This window comes from Spermophilus citellus (assembly GCF_964194105.1).
Source record: "Spermophilus citellus genome assembly, chromosome: 13".
Taxonomy (NCBI): Eukaryota; Metazoa; Chordata; class Mammalia; order Rodentia; family Sciuridae; genus Spermophilus; species Spermophilus citellus.
In genome coordinates, this window is record NC_138193.1 from 56,741,577 (window position 1) to 56,761,947 (window position 20,371).

General features: G+C 46.7%; 1 protein-coding gene across 1 annotated transcript in view; it reads left to right on the top strand.

The window, feature by feature from the left end:
- The window catches only part of ADD2 (adducin 2), a 126,485-nt gene that overhangs the window by 98,580 nt on the left and 7,534 nt on the right, over positions 1-20,371 (top strand). The window contains exons 7-15 of the mRNA XM_081264954.1: positions 1,124-1,273; positions 2,621-2,764; positions 4,671-4,769; positions 8,341-8,517; positions 12,641-12,898; positions 13,689-13,808; positions 14,679-14,768; positions 16,844-16,991; positions 18,449-18,574. Of these exons, the coding sequence (XP_081121080.1) occupies positions 1,124-1,273; positions 2,621-2,764; positions 4,671-4,769; positions 8,341-8,517; positions 12,641-12,898; positions 13,689-13,808; positions 14,679-14,768; positions 16,844-16,991; positions 18,449-18,574 (1,312 nt within the window). The remainder of the gene's footprint in view (positions 1-1,123; positions 1,274-2,620; positions 2,765-4,670; positions 4,770-8,340; positions 8,518-12,640; positions 12,899-13,688; positions 13,809-14,678; positions 14,769-16,843; positions 16,992-18,448; positions 18,575-20,371) is intronic.

Sequence of the window (20,371 nt, forward strand, 5' to 3'; positions counted from 1 at the left end):
TTAACTACCAGCAAGAGGGAAATTGCACTGGGGAACAGGCGTGTTTTCAGTGCAAGTGTTAGGAGGACCTCTTTAAGGATTTGGGTTGGTGTTGGCTGATGGGGATGTGGCCTCGGAGCGTGTGCTGTAGGGTTGCAGCAATTCAAAGATTGGATGTTTTCCCTGTTGCTATCCAGGGGCCCCTGGCTTGGAGGCTTTAGCTCTTTGGTAAAGAAGCAGCAGTTCCTCCCGTGAGCCAGGAGAGGGGGGTGTTGGCCGATTTTGTACTTGCACTGTGTTGTCTGAGAAAGTCTGTATATATGCTTAAGGAGTGGTCATTTGTCTTGTTGTGTCAGTTACAAAGTGACCTTCTCTGATGTTGGCGTTTTGTGAAATTATCTAAGTAAGGGACACCATGGCCAGCCACAGCTTGTTCTCTCCCTCTTATTTCCTCATGCAAGAGATTGGACACACACACACACACACAAAAAAAAAAACAAAACAAAACAAAACAAAACAAACAAACAAACAAAAAAAAACAACCATGTGAGTTTTAGAGTCAAAAGTAGATTATAAAGCCAGTGACTTCTTTCTACTCATTTTTAAACTCTGCCTTCTGGGTAGTTGGTAAATGGGTGTTCAGTATAACAGTCTCTTTACCTTTGTGTATGATTTTTAAATTTAAAAATAAAAAGACTCAATTTAGACATGATTTCCTCTGGGAAGACTTCTGATCCTCCTGTTCTGCTGGGATTAAAGACTCCTTCTACCTCGTTCTAGAGAATTCTGTGAATGACTAACTTCTTGTAACTCAAAGTGGGGTCCGTGACCCACAGCATGGGTATCACTTAGGAAGGTGTTAGAAATGCAGAATTTGCATTTTGACAGGGGATTCACATGCACAGAAAAGTCTAAGGACCTCTGTTCTAGCATTTCCCCTGCTGAATTATATCATCTTGTGATCCCTTAAGATTGTTCACTCTCTGAGGGCAGGACTGGGTCCTTGTCCTTCAACACCAAGCTCAGCCATTGCTCCTGGGGTCTGGAATAGGGAATAGAGAGGTTGGTGAGTGCAGGGCTCACCTCCTGGGGGAGGAGGAAAGGCCCTGCCGTGCTGTTACTCTGAGACTCTTCTCTGGCACAGATCAAGGTGAACATCCTGGGAGAGGTGGTGGAGAAGGGCAGCAGCTGCTTCCCGGTGGACACCTCGGGCTTCTGTCTGCACTCGGCCATCTATGCAGCCAGGCCTGATGTTCGGTGCGTCATCCACCTGCATACGCCAGCCACAGCAGCGGTGAGTGGTGCTTTCCTGGCACTCTGAGGTCCTCATCCACTGTCACCTCCCTGCAAAGCAGCCAGACCTAGGGCACCTGCTTCTGAAAGATTCTCCCTGAGGCAAGACATAAGCTGTCTAAGGTAGTAGCAATCTCATCATCTAAAACAGTTCTAGAAAGATCTGGAACTCAGGCCAAGGTGAGGAGAGAATCCAGCTTTGGAACCATCATTCTGTCCCTATTTCTAACTGCCAAAGTCATGGTATAAGGTGAAGATATGGAATGTCCATTCCATGGCATCCTCCACTCTACTACGTGCATGAGCCAGGACCATGTACCCCAGGGCTGTCTCTCCTGACTTTCTGCTCAGGTCAGTCTTGTGAGGCCTGGAGCTGCACCTGTCCCCGCACAGCTGAGGCTCTGGAAGGAGATATCTTGACAGAGGATAGATGAGAACCTAGACTGTCCCCACTTTTCCATAGCTTGGTGTAGCTGAGAGTTGGGGGCAGGTGCAACCCATCTCAGGGAGAATAGGAAGAATAACCTCAAGAGCAAGTTGCCCCCAAGGGTCTCTGGTCATTTGTCCATATGGATCCAAGACACTGTGACGTCACTTGGAGAGAGAGTAGAAAACCAGTTGCTTCAAGCTTCACCCCATCCTACTGACCTCCAGAGGACCATGCATTCACCAGGAAGGAACAGACTTGTGGCTGGCCTGTTCTTTTCTCAGTGAAGCACACTGGTTATGGGCAGTCAGACCTCCCAGAATCTGGACTAAGACTTGATGATGGAGTTGTGCCAAGCATGTGTGTCTGCTGAGCCCAAGGCCGACTCATGGAGTAGAGTGAGGGTTCCCTCCATGCTCCTTGCTCTTCATAAGAGGTGGGAGGCAGGGTCACAACCTGTGCTTTACCACTGGTTCCTGGCACTTCTGCAGCCCCAGAGCCATAAAATGGTTTCTCATTGGTCTTCCTTGCAGAGACGTGTCGGTTTCTGCACTGAAACCAAGGCTGAGTGTTTTCTCCACCCCATCCCGGGGATCTTGAGCCTGTTCCACCTGGTACAAACTCCCATCCCTCCTTCCTGGAGTCACAGGACCACAGCCGGGCTGGGGCAGGACAGCAGTAGCTCTCTTGAATCATTGTACCCAGCATTTCTAACAGCTGGAGTATTGGTGTGAAAACTGACATTAGAGCCAGAAGCATGAGAGCAGATCCCAGCCGGTGGAGGAGGAGACCCAGGCCTTTCTCCGTAGCTGCTCCCCTGACCCTGCCTGCCCCAGAGCAAAACTGGACTGTGCTGTGCTGTGGAAAAGGCCAGTGGAACTGGGGGCAGCAGGTGCTAGCCATTCCATTGTCTCCCTACAGGTCTCAGCCATGAAGTGTGGCCTCCTGCCTGTCTCCCACAATGCCCTGCTGGTGGGGGACATGGCCTATTATGACTTCAACGGGGAAATGGAGCAGGAAGCCGATCGCATCAACCTGCAGAAGTGCCTTGGCCCCACCTGCAAGGTTTGCTCAGCTCTTCTGGGAAGGTGCTCTGGAGTGGCATTGTCAAAACTGACATCACGAAAGTGACATGTATTCATTGGAGAATGTTTAGAGGTTGCAGATAATTTTTTTTTCTAGACAGAAAAAGAAAAACCCATCACACTACTCAGATTTTGGTGTACACCCCAAGTGTTCTCATATATACCTACAAAATTGGGATCATAAAATATGTTCTCTTTTTTGCCCTTAGCAAAATATAGTATTATCATTAAACATTTTCTGTCGCTATTTTAAATTATTAAATTATGCCTTATATGAATAGCCATTAAGCGGAACAGTCCTCTAGGGTAGGACATCAGAAGGCTTGTCTTCACCCTCTCAAATTTTCTCTTCATATAAACAACATTGGGATCAAAATCCTTTTGACTAAATCTTCCTATGCTTGAGATAATTTCCTTAGGACAAATTTCTAGGGATGCACATTTTATAACTCTTGCTTCATATTGATCAGTTGCCTCCCCCTAACAACTCTCTCTCCTTCCCCATGTCTAATATAGAGGATGTTATTTCCCTGCAGTCTCCCCAAACTTGAGTGTTATCACATTCATTCATTCACTCATTCATTCATTCATTCATTCATTATCAATCTGCTAGAGAAAAGTGGAACACCGTTATTGCTTGGGTGAAGTCTAAAGCCCTAACATATAACAGCACACACTTGAGCTTGGAAACAGCCTGGGTTGGGGGTTGCTTGCCACCATCCTGGCAAGGCACTCACTGTCTTATTTCCTGAGTCCCTGTCTCTAACTCAGGTGAGAAGTCCTACCTCTCTCTCCCAACATCCTCCAAAGTATCATTAGCAGTGCCAGGACAGGGATGAGATCTTTACACTTTAAAGTGCTACAAGAAATTGAGAGAGGGGGTGTTCACTGTTTGCAGAGTCTTTTGTGGGCCAGAATCATTGTCTCCATCTCTCTGGACTTGAGAGAAAGGGTCTGCAGCTGTTTTAAGCAAGAGAGGGTGTGCTGTAGAGAGCCTGGAGGCCTCAGCCCAGGCTCTGCAAGGACAGAACCGACCCATGGACCTGTATCTCAGCTCCCATGTGGGCCCTGTTTGGCTTCAGAGAGTTCTCAAGGGAAAAACCAACCAAGTAAACTTTCTGGCAGGGAAGATAGGCTTTGCCCTTGGGGATGGGTACTCTTGGTGTAAATTCATTTCTGTCTCCTCCTCTATCCACCTGCTCCCAGCTGAGTCTGAAAAATTGGACCAATAGTGAGAACCTCAGGGTTCAAGTTCAGATTTTTGCCTCTAATTAGCTGGAAGACTTTCTGTTTCTTAAGATTTCTATTTCCACATCTATAAAATCAATTTGGGAGACCAGTGTAGCCTCTTTCACAGAACTGTGGAATCCTGGAGCTGCCAGGGCCTCACTGAGTGTATGGAGTGAAAACCTGAGGCCCAGAGAGGGGATGCCACTTACCTGTTTTTGCAGAGCCACCTCAAAGAACTGTCCTCTTGGGTTTTGGTCCTAAGTCAACTAATTCACAGGAACAAGAGATGCTTTTGAGGTTGAACCCTTGTATTAGACATCAAAAAATTCATTCATTTACACACAAACACACACACACACACACATACACACAAAGTTTTTCCGATTTCTGAGTTCTCTGACACCTAAAAATCTAGGCATTGTCCCCCCAAATTTGAGTACCCTGAGTTTAATCCCCAGTACCTCCCCCCAAAAAAGCCTTTTCAATTTCAATTTCAATGCAAGGTGGCATTGGGATGTTTGATTAGGGAGAATGAATAAGGAGCTGGGGGAGGGGCTCTGGGAAGGGCTATAGAAAGTGCTCTAAATAAAATAAAAAATCTCTCCCTCTTAAGTTTTGAAGGCTTGAGGTTTAATTGGCTTTTTCCTCCTCCACAGATCCTGGTGCTAAGAAACCATGGCATGGTTGCTCTAGGTGACACCGTAGAGGAGGCATTTTATAAGATCTTCCACCTGCAGGCTGCCTGTGAGATACAGGTGAGCGTATCCCTCTGGGATGCAGTTGGGTCTGATGGGTGCCTGTGGGTGAGGGCAGTAGCCCTGCTGGCTGTGAGTTGGGGAGTCCTTTACACCTGGCCTTGTGACACTCTTGCCTGATTTCTCATCATGGCATCACTTCACACTTCTGAAAATTCACATTTAGAATCAGTTCTGTGAGTTGGCAAAACTGATCACAATTGTCTGGCCACCCAGCTTTTGGGGGTCAAGCCCAGGACAGGGAGCTGTTTGGACTCTTCAGCTAAAAGAGGGAGAGACTGTCACCATGAGTATGCCATGCTCACGTGTTACCTGGGTGCACCTGCGGCACCTAGCTGTGCCCAGTGTGCAGGGTCTTTTTGGTGTCCTGTTTGCCCCCTCCGGCTAGCCCAGCAGAGCAGAGCTCAGTCGAAGGCTGCTGCCTCTCTCTGAGGCATTACTCTGGGAGGAAGGAGATCAGTCCAGAAGAATCCAGAATAATTGCTAGTGGGGCCCTATCAATAGTTTTTAGAAGACTATCTTTTCTTAGAAAAGAAAGCTGTGAAGCCGGTGATAAGGAGGTATTATAGGAAATGGTGTGAGACCACCTCCCTGCCCCCCAACCACCAGAACCAGAGACCTGGTGGTGCCTCCCTGGTGTGGCATCCTTCCCCCAACCAAGGATACTGGCCCTGAGTTCTGACTGTTGGCTGGTGTCAGAACCAACAGAACCTCACTAGAAAGGGAAGCCGCTGGCCCTTCCCCACACCTGAACACTCAAGGGCTCCCCATTTTGCCTCTGGAGAAGAAAGAGGCTTCCCTGAGAAAATAGCTCATGGAAACTCCTCATCCTCACAAAGACAGCTCAGCCCTAAAAATGGATGGAGACAGATGCCTGTGAGTCCCCCCTGCACAGTGAAGTATGTGTCTTCCAGGCCCTGGACCCTGGAAGTGGCCACTGGGCAACTTAAGCAAAAGCAGAGTGGTCATGTATGATCAAAGGGCAGTGCTGCCGGCCACCCTCCCTGACAGCCCCCCATGGCTGCTGTCACTTTCTGTTCAAGACTGGTTTGATGTGACCTTGTTAAAGTACCTTAGGCAGTGTGGGTAGCAACCCCCAGAGAAGCTCCAGGGGCTTTTCCCCAGCTGTTGGGGCAGAGAGGCTTCTAAAGCATGGAGCCAGAAGAAGTGGAAGAAACCCAGAGATGATGAGAGCAGAAGGTGGTGGATTAGGATGCGGGAAAGCACAGGTAGCAGCGATCTGCTACGGGGATTGTACTGGGGTCATGTGAGGTAGAGGGGGCAGTGCTGAAGCTCTGCTTCCACCCTCGGCCTTGTTTTCTCCCTCAGTCACATTGGTAAACAAGCAGACGTGGCTGTGGTCATGTTTATAGTTAAAGGCTGAGTGCCTGTTCAGCTCTCCTGGGAACTCTTTACTCCCCATCAGTTTGGGGTTCCAGAAAACTGGGTCATCCCTAGCTGAGAGAGGCAGTTCCCTGCTCTGCTGACAGGCAGATGGGAAGATGCACAGGCAGTTCTTCTCCATCTGCTACCCATCACCATGGAAACTGGTGGAGGAAGAGGGAGGTGGGAGGAGGCAGCCCTTGCAAGGTTATGGGCCATTCTTTCCCTCCCTCCTCCTCCATTAATGACCAGTCTGAGGGGATGTTGCATCTCAGAGTTCATTTATCAGCAACATTCGTGTGGCACTCCTTAGGGACTAGGGGCTATTCTAAGTGCTTTACAATCATTGCCTTAAAGATTCCTCACAAGGTAGGCATTGCTGTTTTCATTTAACAGATGAGAAAACTGAGGCACAAAGATGACAAATAGTGCCCAAAGTCACACGATAAGGAAGTGACAGGGATTCAAACCCAAGCAACCTGGCACCCAATTCCGTGCCCTTAAATACTACCCTGTATTTCCTTTCCCGGGCAGTAAGGGTCAGTGGGAACTGTCACATGGGCATATGGGTGTGTGTCTTGGGTGAAAAGAGTGTGGAATATGTTCTTACCTCTGACTCCTCCCAGGGAGATGGGGTTCACCTTGTAAACCTACCTGGCTGAGCTTCAAGAAGTAGCACAGGATCCACAGTTAACCCTGGAATGTCACACACTCTCAGGCTGTCCAGACCCTCATGGGTTTATAGGCTTGCATGTATTTATCAGCAGGATAAATGGATCCTTTCATTTTCAGTAAAAAATATAAGTCACAAAATGCCAGCACACTGCAAGTTTATGTGCTTAGGGCAGCTCCCCTGTAGTAAACAGGCTTACGTGTGGTATCCAATCTTCCTCAGGATGTAGATGCATTTATTAATGGGTAGCATGGGACACTGACTCACTAGTGAGACTACTCAGAAGCCACTCTCCATCTCTGTAACCAGACTGATCCATCCAAATCCTGACCAGCTATATCTGAGTGGTAGGTATGTGGGAGTCCATAGAATATAACAGTCATATAAGCATGGAATTGGAAAATAAGTTAAGTAAGTAAATGTGTTTTTATAGGATTATTCTAAAACTGCCTGCTTTATACACATACCTCTTCTCCAAGTACTCCACATCCATGACCTGCAACCACCTGCATCATCCCCTCCCCATAGAGCTTTGACGGTGGGACAAACCCTACAAGTCCATGGATGAAAGTTGTCTAGCCCCATGCACCGGACCTGGCCATATAGTGATACTTCACCTGTCTTCTTTTTTGGGATTTCATTGTCTGGCTAACCCTATCATGGAGGATGCATTCTTTATTTAGACCTGTTAACTCTTCCCATCAGGTTACACTTTAGACCAATTTTCACTGGTCTAAAAGCTACAATATTTTTTTTCAAGTGCGCACACGTGCATTCGAGCACACACACACACACACACAGAGAAAGAGAGAGAGAGAGAGAGACAGAGACAGAGAAAGTGTTTAAATACAGAAAAAATAAAGAGAATAACAATAGACCACTCAGGTTGTACTAGGGTCTGAATCCAGAGGCACAGCACTGTCCCAAGGAATGACATCCCCAGCCCTTTTGACTGTTTAAGACAGGGTCTAGCTAGGTTGCTGAGCCTGGCTTTGAACTTGTGATCTTCCTGCCTCAGCCTTCCAAGTTGCTAGGATTATAGGCGTGCACCACTGCACCTGGAAGATTTAACAAATATATTAATAACTTTTTTGATTCAAATATTTAACTCTTGAAGAGAGTTATTATTACAGAAAAGAATTGAAGTTCCCTTTACAGCCATTTCCAATCTCATCTTGCCTCCTCAGAAATAATCACAATTCTAAGTTGGTCTGTATCCCAGGTAAATTTTCAGTTCCTTGTATTATTTTATTCCTAAGGTTTAACACTTGCTATTTTTTTGCTTCTTCTCTGCGGTCTCTAAAGACTGAAATTAGCAAAGTAATTACTAATATCTCATTCCCCGGAAATAGTTGCATGTCCAATGAGTTTTGAGTGGCTTTTCCTCAGTTTCCCAGATATTTCTAGTTCTAAGTTCACCTCCGTGGCCCTCAATGTCCTATTTCATGCAGAAGCGTAGGCAAGTGCGGGGCCCCTATATGCACATGGGTTGAGGGTTCTTTGCTTCTGCCGCAGGTGTCAGCTCTGTCCAGTGCTGGGGGAGTGGAGAACCTCATCCTCCTGGAGCAGGAGAAGCACCGGCCCCACGAGGTTGGCTCTGTGCAGTGGGCTGGGAGTACTTTTGGGCCCATGCAGAAGAGCCGGCTGGGAGAGCACGAGTTTGAAGCCCTCATGAGGATGCTGGACAACCTGGTGAGTTCCCTGCCATTGCCCTTCCAGGCCAGTGCATGGAACCTTCACCTCTGGAACCAGGCAGTGCAAGGCATGAGGTGGCACAGAAACTGCCAACATCATGATTAAGTCATTGAGGGTTTCACTGATGGGCAGTTTAACTTTGCATGTGTGGCCCTTCTAAAAATAGTTGAGTTTTCTTTAGTGATGGCTTTTGCCACTCCCTACTAAGTGCTGTGGATGTCATATCTGCACGGTACTATAAGAAGTAGTAATCCAGCAAAAATCAGAGCACGTCTTCTTACAGTCAGAGCTGCTGTCATATTGGGGCGTAGTTCACCCCTCTTAAGTAGTTAGTCCTGCCTGTCTAATCTTATGACTTCAATGCAGAAAGCACACAATATTATTAATTTCCTTATCCTTTATAAGAATATTCTGTGGCAGTGATGAATCGATCACGTAAGGAATTAAAGTGGTATGTGTCTAGAAGCAGTCTGCTTCGTTAAAGGATACCAAAAAAATTTTAGACATTTCTTCCTTCTTCTAGGGGCTAACAATTTAGTTGATGAACAGGAGAAAATTTAAGGACAAGAGGAAAGCACTTAAAATGAGGGGTTAAATGCTGCAGGAGACAATAACCTCTTCGATTGCTCAGAGATGAAAAAGATGAAATCTGTCCTCCTAGCACTTCCATCTGGTTCATTTTCCCTGTTCCCTCTGCTACCTCCTCACGCCCCCTTTATCATGTCAAGACCATTGTGATAATTAAATCTTTTCTTCTTGCCTTCATTTCCTCCAAGTCATCTTTACCTTATTACCAGATTGATCAAGAGGGTCACTTTGTAATGATGAAAGGTCCAGTCCACAATGAAAATGCAGTTCTTTCTGCCATTTGTGCACTGAGGAATCTCCATCTGAATAAAGCATCAGGACTAGATGGTTTTGTACAGGAATTCTTTCAAACCTTTTGGAAACGGACGATTCTCATGCTATTTAAATGGTGTCAAAGAAGAGTGAAAGGAGGATACTGTTTTAGTCACCTTTTTCACTGCTGTGGCAAAAGACCTGACAAGAACAATTATAGGAGGAAAAGTATGTTTGGGCGGCTCATGATTTCAGAGGTCTTCGATCATAGATGGCCAACTACATTTCTAAGGGCTTGAAGTAAAGTAGAACATCATGGCAGAAAAATATGGCAGAGGAAAATGGCTCAGGATATGGCCAGGAAGCAGAGAGACTCCACTCACCAGATACAAAATATATGCCCCAAAGGCATGGGGTTAAGGCATGGGTTAGGGCTCCTATAACCCAATCATTTCACCTCTAAGCCTTTTTGCATTTCTCATACATGAGTTTTTGGAGGACAGCTAATATTCATAAGAGATACTAATCCATAACAGTTACATTCAGACTAATTTACTTTGAATATGGATGAAAAATATTGCCTGAAAACCAGCAAGTAGTATGGAACATAATTTAGAATAATAATACCCATTAACTAAGTAAGGGCTGATTCCCAGAATTCAAGCATGGTTGAATATTATAAGACTTTAAATATATTTCCCAATACCAAAGGGCCAAAGGATGAAACCTTTTTGAAGATTTTAATAAATATTAAAAAATGGATAAAAATTTAATATCAATTTATAAAAATATTATCTACCAGTAAGAACTGGAAGATACTTATTTAACATCATTAAAATGATTTTTCTCAAAACAAGAGCTAAAATTATGGTAAAACCATAGAAGTATTCCAAGGAACTTTGAAATAAACAATGATTCCCACTTTTAGCACAATTACTTAATATTGTTCTGGAATAATATTGAACTCAATCCCAGGCAGTGAGATATGAGAATAAGAGGCATAAATATTGTAAAGGAAATAAGATGACTATTTGGAACAGATAATATGCTTACCTGCTTAGAGAGTTCCCCAAAAATCAACTAAAAAATTAGAAATAAAGAGGGTATTTTTAAGGTGGTCAGTTTTGAAAATATATACAAAAATCATTAATTTTTGTATCTTTATGTTAACTACTTGGAAAATATGATGGGGGCTAGGGATGTAACTTAGTGATAGAGCACTTGCCTAGCATGTGTGATGTAAAGGCCCTGGGTTTGATCCCCAGCACCACACATGCGCACTCGAGCACACACACACACACACACACGCACAAAATAGCTAATGATATAATAGAAAAATCGTATTCTCAAAGGCAACAAAATCATAAACATTAAGCAAACCTCATTTAAAGGAAACCACGAAACTTTAACAGTAGACATCAGAAAAGTTGAAATCAATGAAAAAAAAAATATAATTTATACTTGTTCATAGGTAAAGAGGTCACAACCCCAAGATCAATCTACAAACTGAATGTGATTCTGTCAAAACCTAGGGAAGGTAAAAGGATGTAAAAAATACTTTCAATGTGAAATTCAGAATGACTAGGAAAATGCTATAAAAAGAAATAATTAGGGTCACTAGCTCCACCCCATGGTAAAGTAGGATAAAGCTTTAGTAACTGAGCAGTTCCTAAACAGTTTGGACAAGCAAGCCCATGTGACAGCTTAGAGAATCCAGAAATAGACCCAAAATACATGAAAATTCACAGAGGTAGCAGGCACTGTACAAATCAGTGAGGAAAAAGGTAGACTTCTGGCCATGTGAGAAAGAACATGGCTACTTTATTACTTTCAATAAGATAAAATCCCAAGTTATCAAAAGTTTAAATATAAAAGTGAATTCACAGAGGTATTAAAAACATTGGGAAAGGGGCTGGGGATGTGGCTCAAGCGGTAGTGCGCTCGCCTGGCATGCGTGCGGCCCGGGTTCGATCCTCAGCACCACATACCAACAAAGATGTTGTGCCCGCCGAAAACTAAAAAATAAAGATTAAAAAATCCTCTCTCTCTCTCTCTCTCTCTCTCTCTCTGTCTCTCACTCTCTCTTTAAAAAAAAAAAAAAAACATTGGGAAAGACCTTGTCAAGCATGGCAAGAGTCTGAAATTGTAAGAATAAATATTGACAGGTATGATTCCATGAGACAATTAAAAACTTGCAGTTTGGTAAATCATTCCCCTGCCATAGACAAAGCTGAACATCAAATGAAGGGGGAAGATGTTTGCGACATCAGTTGACAGCCAAAGATTAATACTCTTAGTGTTAAAAGAGATGTATCAGTGTGAAAAGGAAAACCAGCTCAACAGGAAATGAGCTGGGAGCATAATGATTTATAAAGGAAGACTTCAAGTGGCCAATATATGTAATGAAAACTATTCAATTTTATTAATAATCAAATGTACACATACCCACATATAAATACTGAGAAGACCAGAAAATAATTTTGTGGTTATCTTTTGTGAAATTCACATTTTTCCTTATTTTTTTTTGTATGGTTGCTTAATTTTTTTTTACATGGGCCCATATTTTCTTTATAATCGGGAAAATACCTTAATGTCATTTTAATTTTAAAAAGTAGTAGAAGAAGAAGACAAAGAGAGCCAAATATCACTCTGGCAGATGCCAAATTTCTGGAGTGTTTGTTCCCACTGATCTGTGGTCAGTTCTGCCTGTGGGGACGTGGTCTTACTTAAGGAGACAAAAATTTCTTGAGTCCAATCTCAGGGCTCCCGGAGGAGTTCAGAAGCTTCAGAGTCGAGGAAGGGAGGGGTGACTTAGAATAAGCTGAGAAGCTTTTAACGTTTCCGTGGCTGAGGCCAGGCAATCCTCCCATCAAGTCCACAGCTCTGCATTAGGGCCCCAGACAAAAGTATTTTTTGAAGCCCCTCCGGGATCCCAGTGCACAGCCAGGGTTGAGAGTCACCAGAGTGGATGAAACTGGGGACTCTGTGTGGGTAAAGAGTTGTATGTGTCCATACTCCGAGGACCACAAGGTCCTAGGAATTTTCTCAGTCCTGATTGGAGACCCTTAGGAGCAAACAATTCTGAAATACCTTAGGAGAATGGCCACACCTAGGTTGTCTTATGGAAACTTGAGTTGAAACAGTCTATAAATGGAATGGGGCAAAGTGTGCATGTGTGTGCGTGTGCGTGTGTGTGTGTGTGTGTGTGTGTTCACAAACACAAGTACATATTCTGATCTTCCTCCTCTACAATGAGTGGTTCTATTTTTGTCCTGTCTAGGGCTACAGAACAGGCTACCCGTACCGCCACCCCTTTGTTCAAGAGAAAACCAAACACAAAAGTGAGGTGGAGATCCCAGCCACGGTCACTGCCTTTGTGTTTGAGGAGGATGGTGCCCCTGTTCCCGCCCTGCGACAGCATGCCCAGAAACAGCAGAAGGAGAAGACGCGCTGGCTCAACACGCCCAATACCTACCTGCGGGTCAATGTGGCTGACGAGGTCCAGAGGAGCATGGGCAGCCCCCGGCCCAAGACCACAGTAAGGGGGAAGCTGGGATGGGCTGCTGCATTTGTGGGGGTTAACAGCTTTATAAGGGAGCAGAACAAATGGCCCCAGAACCCAAGGTTGTGCAGCTTCCTCTCAGGGCTTCTTGTGGGGCCTCTGGGAACAACAGCTCAACACTTCCCACCCCTGGCCTGACCACCTCTTTCTTGCATCTCTGTGCTAAATTTTTGGTCTGAGGGGCAAATTTCTCTAGAGGGCAGCTGGACTAGGCTACTGTCCCCTGGAACAATTGATTTTTTTTACTTCTTGGTCTCATGTCCAGAGGGGGTTGCTGGAAAATACCAGGGATGAATATCCAACATTTCAATTGTAAATTTGAGGCAAAGCCAGGAGGTCAGGGAGCTTGTCTCTTGTATTAAGTTACCTTCCCTCTCACTCCCCCTCTTCCTCTCTCGAAGACACACAGACTCTCAATTTGATTTTTTGTTAACATGAAAGTAGCTGGCAGCCATATAGAATAGCTCTCCATCAAGCCCTTGAAACTCAAATTGAGTTATTTAATGCTGAAACCCAAGTGGTCGCCTGTCTAAGCTGGTTACCAAGGTTCTGATCCCTACCCTCCAGTGTTTGTTATGACCTAAGGCCTTCTTTGGCAGCCAGGTCATCTGTCAGAGCATCAAAGAGGCCCAAGAAGAGAGAACATCTATGAATAATTCTGAACTTCAGCATAGGCTGGTGGGCCCAGATCACAAGGGGTAGGCTACTGGGGAGGGTCTGTGGGCCCTGTTCCTCTAACTTACCCACCTGGCCTTGCCTCATACAGTGGATGAAGGCTGATGAGGTGGAGAAATCCAGCAGTGGCATGCCAATCCGGATTGAAAACCCCAACCAATTTGTGCCTCTCTACACCGACCCCCAAGAAGTGCTGGACATGAGGAACAAGGTAAGGTGGAGTCTGCTGGCCTCGTTCTCTCTCCTCTTGCAAAGGGATCTCAGTCCTGCAAACACAGGCTGAGTTCCCAGACATGCCCACCTTACTAGCACCCTGGATGTGCCACAGAAGAAAGAAGCTACCACATATGGACAATGTTGTGGGCACCATGCCAAGATAGCAAAGATAGTCCTAGATAGCCCCTCCCACAGCAGGCTTCGGGCATTGCTCATTGGGTATGTCTGCAAGACCCACCCACTACATGAGAGTTTTTATACATTTTATGCCATTTGTCTTATTTTTAAGACTTTGAGAACCCTGATATTTATTTCTGGACCTTCACCTGATAAATCACTCATATTTCTAATGATACTTTAAAACTTGAGCTCTGGCTGCCCACGGGCCAGTAGAGCCCAGAATAGTGTTCAGCCTGTGGCTGAATCTCCCTACAGCATTTGTCTGATTCCTGGGTCACTGCACCGCCTACCCCCCCCCCCCCCATCAAGATTCAGACTCAGTAGGTGTATGTATGGGGAGGGTCATGAATCTATATTTAAAATACATGTCTCTTGTATTAAGTTACCTTCCCTCTCACTCCCTCTCATGGGCTTCTTAGGAATATTAAAATTTGAGACTCTCCCTCTGTGTCCCCTTCCCTCTTCTTGTCCTCACAGCTGCTTCTCCAATTTAATGAACTTGGTATTTATATGAACTGTGAATTCACTCTGGAACAGACCTGGGGACTTTCTCTTATAGGGGATGGGCTCCCTCACCTTGCAGGGCCCTTCTAGATTCCAGTCACAGACCACACTGGATCCCAGTAGGCCCCCTGACAAGCTCCACACTCTGATGCCGCACCCTCCTTCTCTCCTTTCCACATAGATTCGAGAACAAAATCGGCAAGATGTGAAGTCGGCAGGGCCTCAGTCCCAGCTCCTGGCCAGCGTCATTGCTGAGAAGAGCCGAAGCCCGGTACAGCAGAGTCCGCCCCTGGCTGGAGGGGAGACATGTTTGCCTTCTGGGGCTTTGGTGCCTGGGGCTGGGCAGCAGGACCTCTGAGTCCTCATGCCCATCCTCCTCTGTGCTCTTGGGCATCCATGCTCTTGCTGCAGAATGGAGGTCCACTCACGGGGGCTGTGAGGTCCCGGGAGGACAGTGTCTACCTGCCCTCTGCAGGCACTGGGCAGGGAAGCTGCTGTCCAGCTTGTTCTTGGGAGTGCTGCTGGCCAGCTCCGTACCTTCCACCCTGGTACCCTGCTCAGGCCTCTGTTAGTACCCTGTGGAGGGCTGGTGGCTCTCAGGTGCACCAGGCTTGCACGGCCCTGAGTGTTTCTGACCTCTGTGTGTGGATATGGCATCATCTGGCCAGAGTTCTGGGAAGATGCTCCTGACCCCCAGAGGGCATGGACCCAGGGTGTGTGCTCCTGAAGGGAAGGAAGGGCAGTCAGTTGCCCACACAACCCCACTTAGGTTAAGAAAGCATAAAGTCATTGTTTTGTTTTGGTGTTTTTTCTTTTTATTTTTGTGTACCAGGGATGTGTAACCACTGAGCCACATCCCCAGCCCTTTTCAGTATTATTATTGTTATTTTTTATTTTGAGAAAGGGCCTCAGTAAGTTGCAGCTGGCTTTGAACTTGCAATCCTCTTGCCTCAGCCTCCCAAGCTGCTGGGATTACAGGCATGCGCCACAGTGCCTGGCAAAGTCATTTTTTTGGTGCTTGAGTGCTTGAGCTAGAACGACATCTTTCTTGTCTAGTGTTTAGCAAGTTCAGAATTCTGGCTTGTTTGAAGTCGTTGCTGCTCAAGGCAAGGCAGCAATGGGCATAGCATTTTCTTTAGTAAAAAGTGGGGAAGTCCAGAAAATGTTCTCTACAAAGAAAATTGAGATGATGTGACGGTTTCAGATCAGGCAGCAGCCCACAAGGTGGGGGTTCACTTCCAGAAGTGTGAATGTTACATCCTTACATCCAACTCCCACCCACCCGAATTCAGCCACATGAAGAACACTGAACATGCCACAGGGTCAAGGATGGAAATAGCCTATGATTCTGGGGGAGGTGAAAGGTCAATACAGCAAGCAAAATTGCTGAAAAACAGTCCCTCATCTTAGAATCTGGCTCCTTTGACTCTGATTCCTGCCATAGGCCTACCTCCGCCTCCCTTTGGGAAGGAGCCCCCTGGGCCTCTTGTCAGAAGACCTGGCTGCCCTGGGTTCAGTGCCCCTGGGCTTCACTTTCTTTTGCTCTAGAGCACTGAATTCTTAAAGGCCATGATGAGGATGCTCAATTAGGACAAAGGGCAATGGAGTCTGGATTTTAGTCCCTATTTTGGGCAAGAGTAGCCAAAGGATCCCCGAGGCTCACAGTGTCTGGTTGATTAGCTCTCTAGAGCTGAGGGTCTCACAGGGGTGGTGAAATGGAGCGATTTTGCCAGTGTCCCTGAAGGTACCTGCAGGTTGGAAATCCGAGACTCAGGACCTTTGCCCCTTTGTAACCTATGACCATGCGCAAAACAGAACTCATGGCTTGGACTGAGAATGCTGCGGCTGCTGTGTTTGCTGTGTTTACTGCTGTGTGTTGGGTTTGCACTGCTGTTGGGGGGTGGGCAGGGGCTCTGGTGGGGAATGGCTGGCATGAAGCTTGCTCAAGCCAACACTCTGCCTGCTAGGCTTGGGCTTGCCTACTGACTTTGGGCCACTGACTGTACATTTACATAGTAATGGCTTGGAAGTGTCCGTAGAAGGGATTGCAATAAAGGTGTGTCTTCCTCCTGCTTGGGAGCATCCTTTGATTTTATTTCAGGGGCAAAGAGTGGCCTCCCTGTATTATTCATCCAGGCAATTGCAAAATCTGGGTCTGGTGATGAGGTAGCAGTGGGGAGGAATGAACAAGCCCTACCACAAGGCCCTGAGCTGTTTCCAAGGAGCTGCATGCCACGCTATGGCTAGCAAGACTGCTGGCAGCCACCAGAGTGTGAAAGGAGGCCCGGGCTCGGGCCCCATCTGCGGCGTTCAGAGAGCGACACACACTCTGTGGTTAACTTTCAGTCGACAGAGAGCCAGCTGATGTCCAAGGGTGATGCGGATACCAAAGATGATTCAGAGGAGACGGTGCCCAACCCCTTCAGCCAGCTCACCGACCAGGAGCTGGAGGAGTACAAGAAAGAGGTGGAGAGGAAGAAACTAGAACTGGATGGTAAGTAACCCCGGGGCACCATGGCTTGGAAATCTCCCAGGGGAGAGGGCAGAGCTCAGGACCACCCAGGGAGGACTTCCTGCCCCATCACCAAATAATATTCCACTTATTTATTAATCCCAGTAATGCCTCTGTTGCTCTGTGCTTCACAGTTACATGGTGGCTGCATGACCTCATTTGCCCTTTCACTTCCACGTAAAGAGTTAGCTTGTGTAAAGTGCTTAGAATAGTGCCTGTAAATATGGCTTAGGTTGGTGAACACCAGCTTAACGTTAGCCGGAATAAGAGTCATAATTATTGGGCTGGGGATGTGGCTCAAGCGGTAGCGCGCTCGCCTGGCATGCGTGCGGCCCGGGTTCGATCCTCAGCACCACATACCAACGAAGATGTTGTGTCCGCCGAGAACTAAAAAATAAATATTAAAAATTCTTTCTCTCTCTCTCCTCTCTCACTCTCTCTTCAAAAAAAAAAAAAGAGTCATAATTATCATTAATGACCCGTCAGGCCTGATGTAAGCCTTTGAGCCTGGCACCTTTATGTCTTTTCTAACTCCACCTTTATTTCAGAGTCTTCACTCAAACCCGTCTCTCCATATTGACTCCCAGATATGTGATGGGATGCGTGCCCTGGTCCATGCCTGTGTCCCCTCCAGGCACTGTTTCCCTTCGTGCTAGCCTGATCTAAAGTCATCAATATTGCCAGCTCCCTCTCAAATCCCCCTCCAGCCAAGAAGGCCTCCCCACCACCTTCCCCACTCTAGCCAAATTGAGCCGTCCCTTTTTTTTTTTTTTTTTTTTTGCTTTAAAAACACCCGGAATCTGAGACATACTTCAGCCCTTGGCAGTGTCCACTAGGGTAAGCTGTCATTCATCAGGGCAGCGTCCTTCTCCGCCACCTCTCCTCACCCAGGGTCTGCCTTCTTCCAAAGCACAAAATGGAAGCTTGCCTGGCTGGCTTGCAGTTCTCATGGACCAACTGGAAGAACAGAAAAATATGGGGCTTGTTATCCCTAGGGATTGTTTGGACAGGACATGTAAATTAGCTGAGTTAACAAAGTAGCTACACACAAACAAATCACGGGTGTTTTTAAAGGGAGTCAGTGTTTGTTTGGGGCTGGCGCTTGCCCATGGATGTGTCTATCTGGCTGGTCCTCCTCAGAGACAGGACAGAGAGGAGGGGGCATTCTGCTGTCCACTCGGGAATGATCTGTTGCACTGGTACATAAGCTTTGATGAAAGAAACAAGATCACTCTTCTCCCATTTTCCTCCCCAAGGAAACAGTAGAAATAAAAGCTTAGCAGGAGCAGGAGCTTCTGGCTGACCTCAGCCAGGAGGTTCATTTTCCGCCAGGAGGAATGATGACCAATTAGAAAATGGCAGCACGGCTAACATCCTCTCTCTCTGCCCATCTGGCCAGTATTTGATCCCGGTGCTGAGGTGCTTTTCTGTGTTTTCAGGAGAGAAGGAGGCTGCCACAGAAGAGCCAGGCTCACCTGAAAAGTCGGCACCTGCTTCTCCAGCACAGAGCCCAGTGAAGGCAGAGACAAAGAGCCCTGTGGTCTCTCCTTCCAAGTCTGCAGAGGGTGAGTGGAGCTGAGCAGGTGGGGGTGGGGGGAGCATCCACAAGCTGGGAGAGGTGTCTGCGTGGATGGCAGGACAGCTAGGCACACTGGGCACCTGCCTTTCAACAGGTGTAATACCCCCCCACAACACACACCATTTGAAAAACTTTCCCCTCTGCTATTTCTAGGAAATCTGAATAATTTTCAGTTTGTTTCATTCATAAACTCTGACAGCACACCTTGCAGCTTAAGCCCTGCCAAGCAAAGCTGAATGAAAGACTGACCCGTAGTCTCCTCAGCTGCAGTGGAGACACAGCTGGCAAGTGGGATTTTGCAGATGTGCTAAGCCCAATTCTCAGACTTTAATGTGCATAGGGGACTACCTGGGGATCTTGTTCAAATGAAGAGTCTGATCCATTAGGTTTGGGATAGGGCCTGAGACTCTGCATTTCCCAGGGTGAGGCTGATGATGTCATTCTCTGCCTTCACTGGGCTTAGATCCCACCCACAGCAGCTATGAATTAGAGGACCTGGGTGGGGTAGGGCATGGGAGGGCCTGAAGCCTGGAATTGTAAGAACTCTCCAGGGGGGTCTAGAATGTAGACTAGGTTGAGAACCACTTCATTAGAGAGACAGTAGTATCGAGAACCCAGTTCTAGAACCATCTGAACTGCTAACTGATAACATCTAAGCTGCTAATTTTACCAAATCAGATAACCTCTCTGTTCCCCCATGTCCTTGTCTGCCAAATGGGGCTACTATTATTTTCTCCCTATTTAAGGTTCTTGCATGTTTAAAGGAAGTATAGATGAAGACATACTTTGAAAGAATAAAATCATGCTTTAAATGTAAGCTCTAGTCATGTTATGAATAAGAATGTCCATATGGTAGACACTGATACTGTTAAAGTCCCTCAATCATAAAAGTATCTTTAATGAGCTCCTGGAATCACTCCAGGATATAAAACACTCCTCCCTGGGTCCCCTGAGACTCCCAGAGACACCGCCAGACAGGCTGCCCTGCCATCCAGAGAGCAGGGTGGCAGCTGGGATCTTCTCTCTCCTGGTAGATGGCCACACGTGTGGACTCAGATAGAATCCCCACCCCCACCCACCCCTGAGTCCCCCCTAAGCCAGTCGCTGTCTCGAGCACAGGCCCAGAATTGTCAGAGGAAACCCATCTGCTTGAGGCCAGAGCCCCAAGTGGATGTCCCCAGTGGTCTGTGTTCATTGTGTCTCATCATGGTGTTGTGTTGTCAACCTGTCTCCACAACGTCTTCCTTTCTCTTCCCATTTGTGCCTTCATCAAAGGAGTTTCCTCCGATTCTGAATACTTGTCTCTGTAGTAAGTATAGAAAGGCTGTTTACTAACTCACGCCGACACTGGCAACGGGGGAGGGAGGAGTTTTTCAAAAGAAATAGATTTCTCCCATTTTTTTCTTTTGCAACTCACACCCCCGCCTTCCTCAGTTTTTCTGGATATAAAATTCATGACCAGTTCCACCTGCACTATGCATAGACTAGGCTTCCCCGAGGGAGACACAGATGTACACACAGAGCACACACACCCAGAGGCAACAAGCACCCGAGGTGAGGGCTGTGGGGCAGCTCTCCCTGCGGTAGAGTGCTTGTGGCCCTCAGGAGCTCACCTCCGCCTCTATTCTAATGCATGAGTACCTCTGAGGAGCTGGTGACCTCTTCTAGGGCTGTGGACCAGAGCCTGAGTGCCCCAAGGGAGCTGCCGCACGGGGAGGCACAGAAGGCTGGGCCTGATTAGAGCCCTCAGAACCTATGAGGATGTGTGTACCAGTTGTAGGAA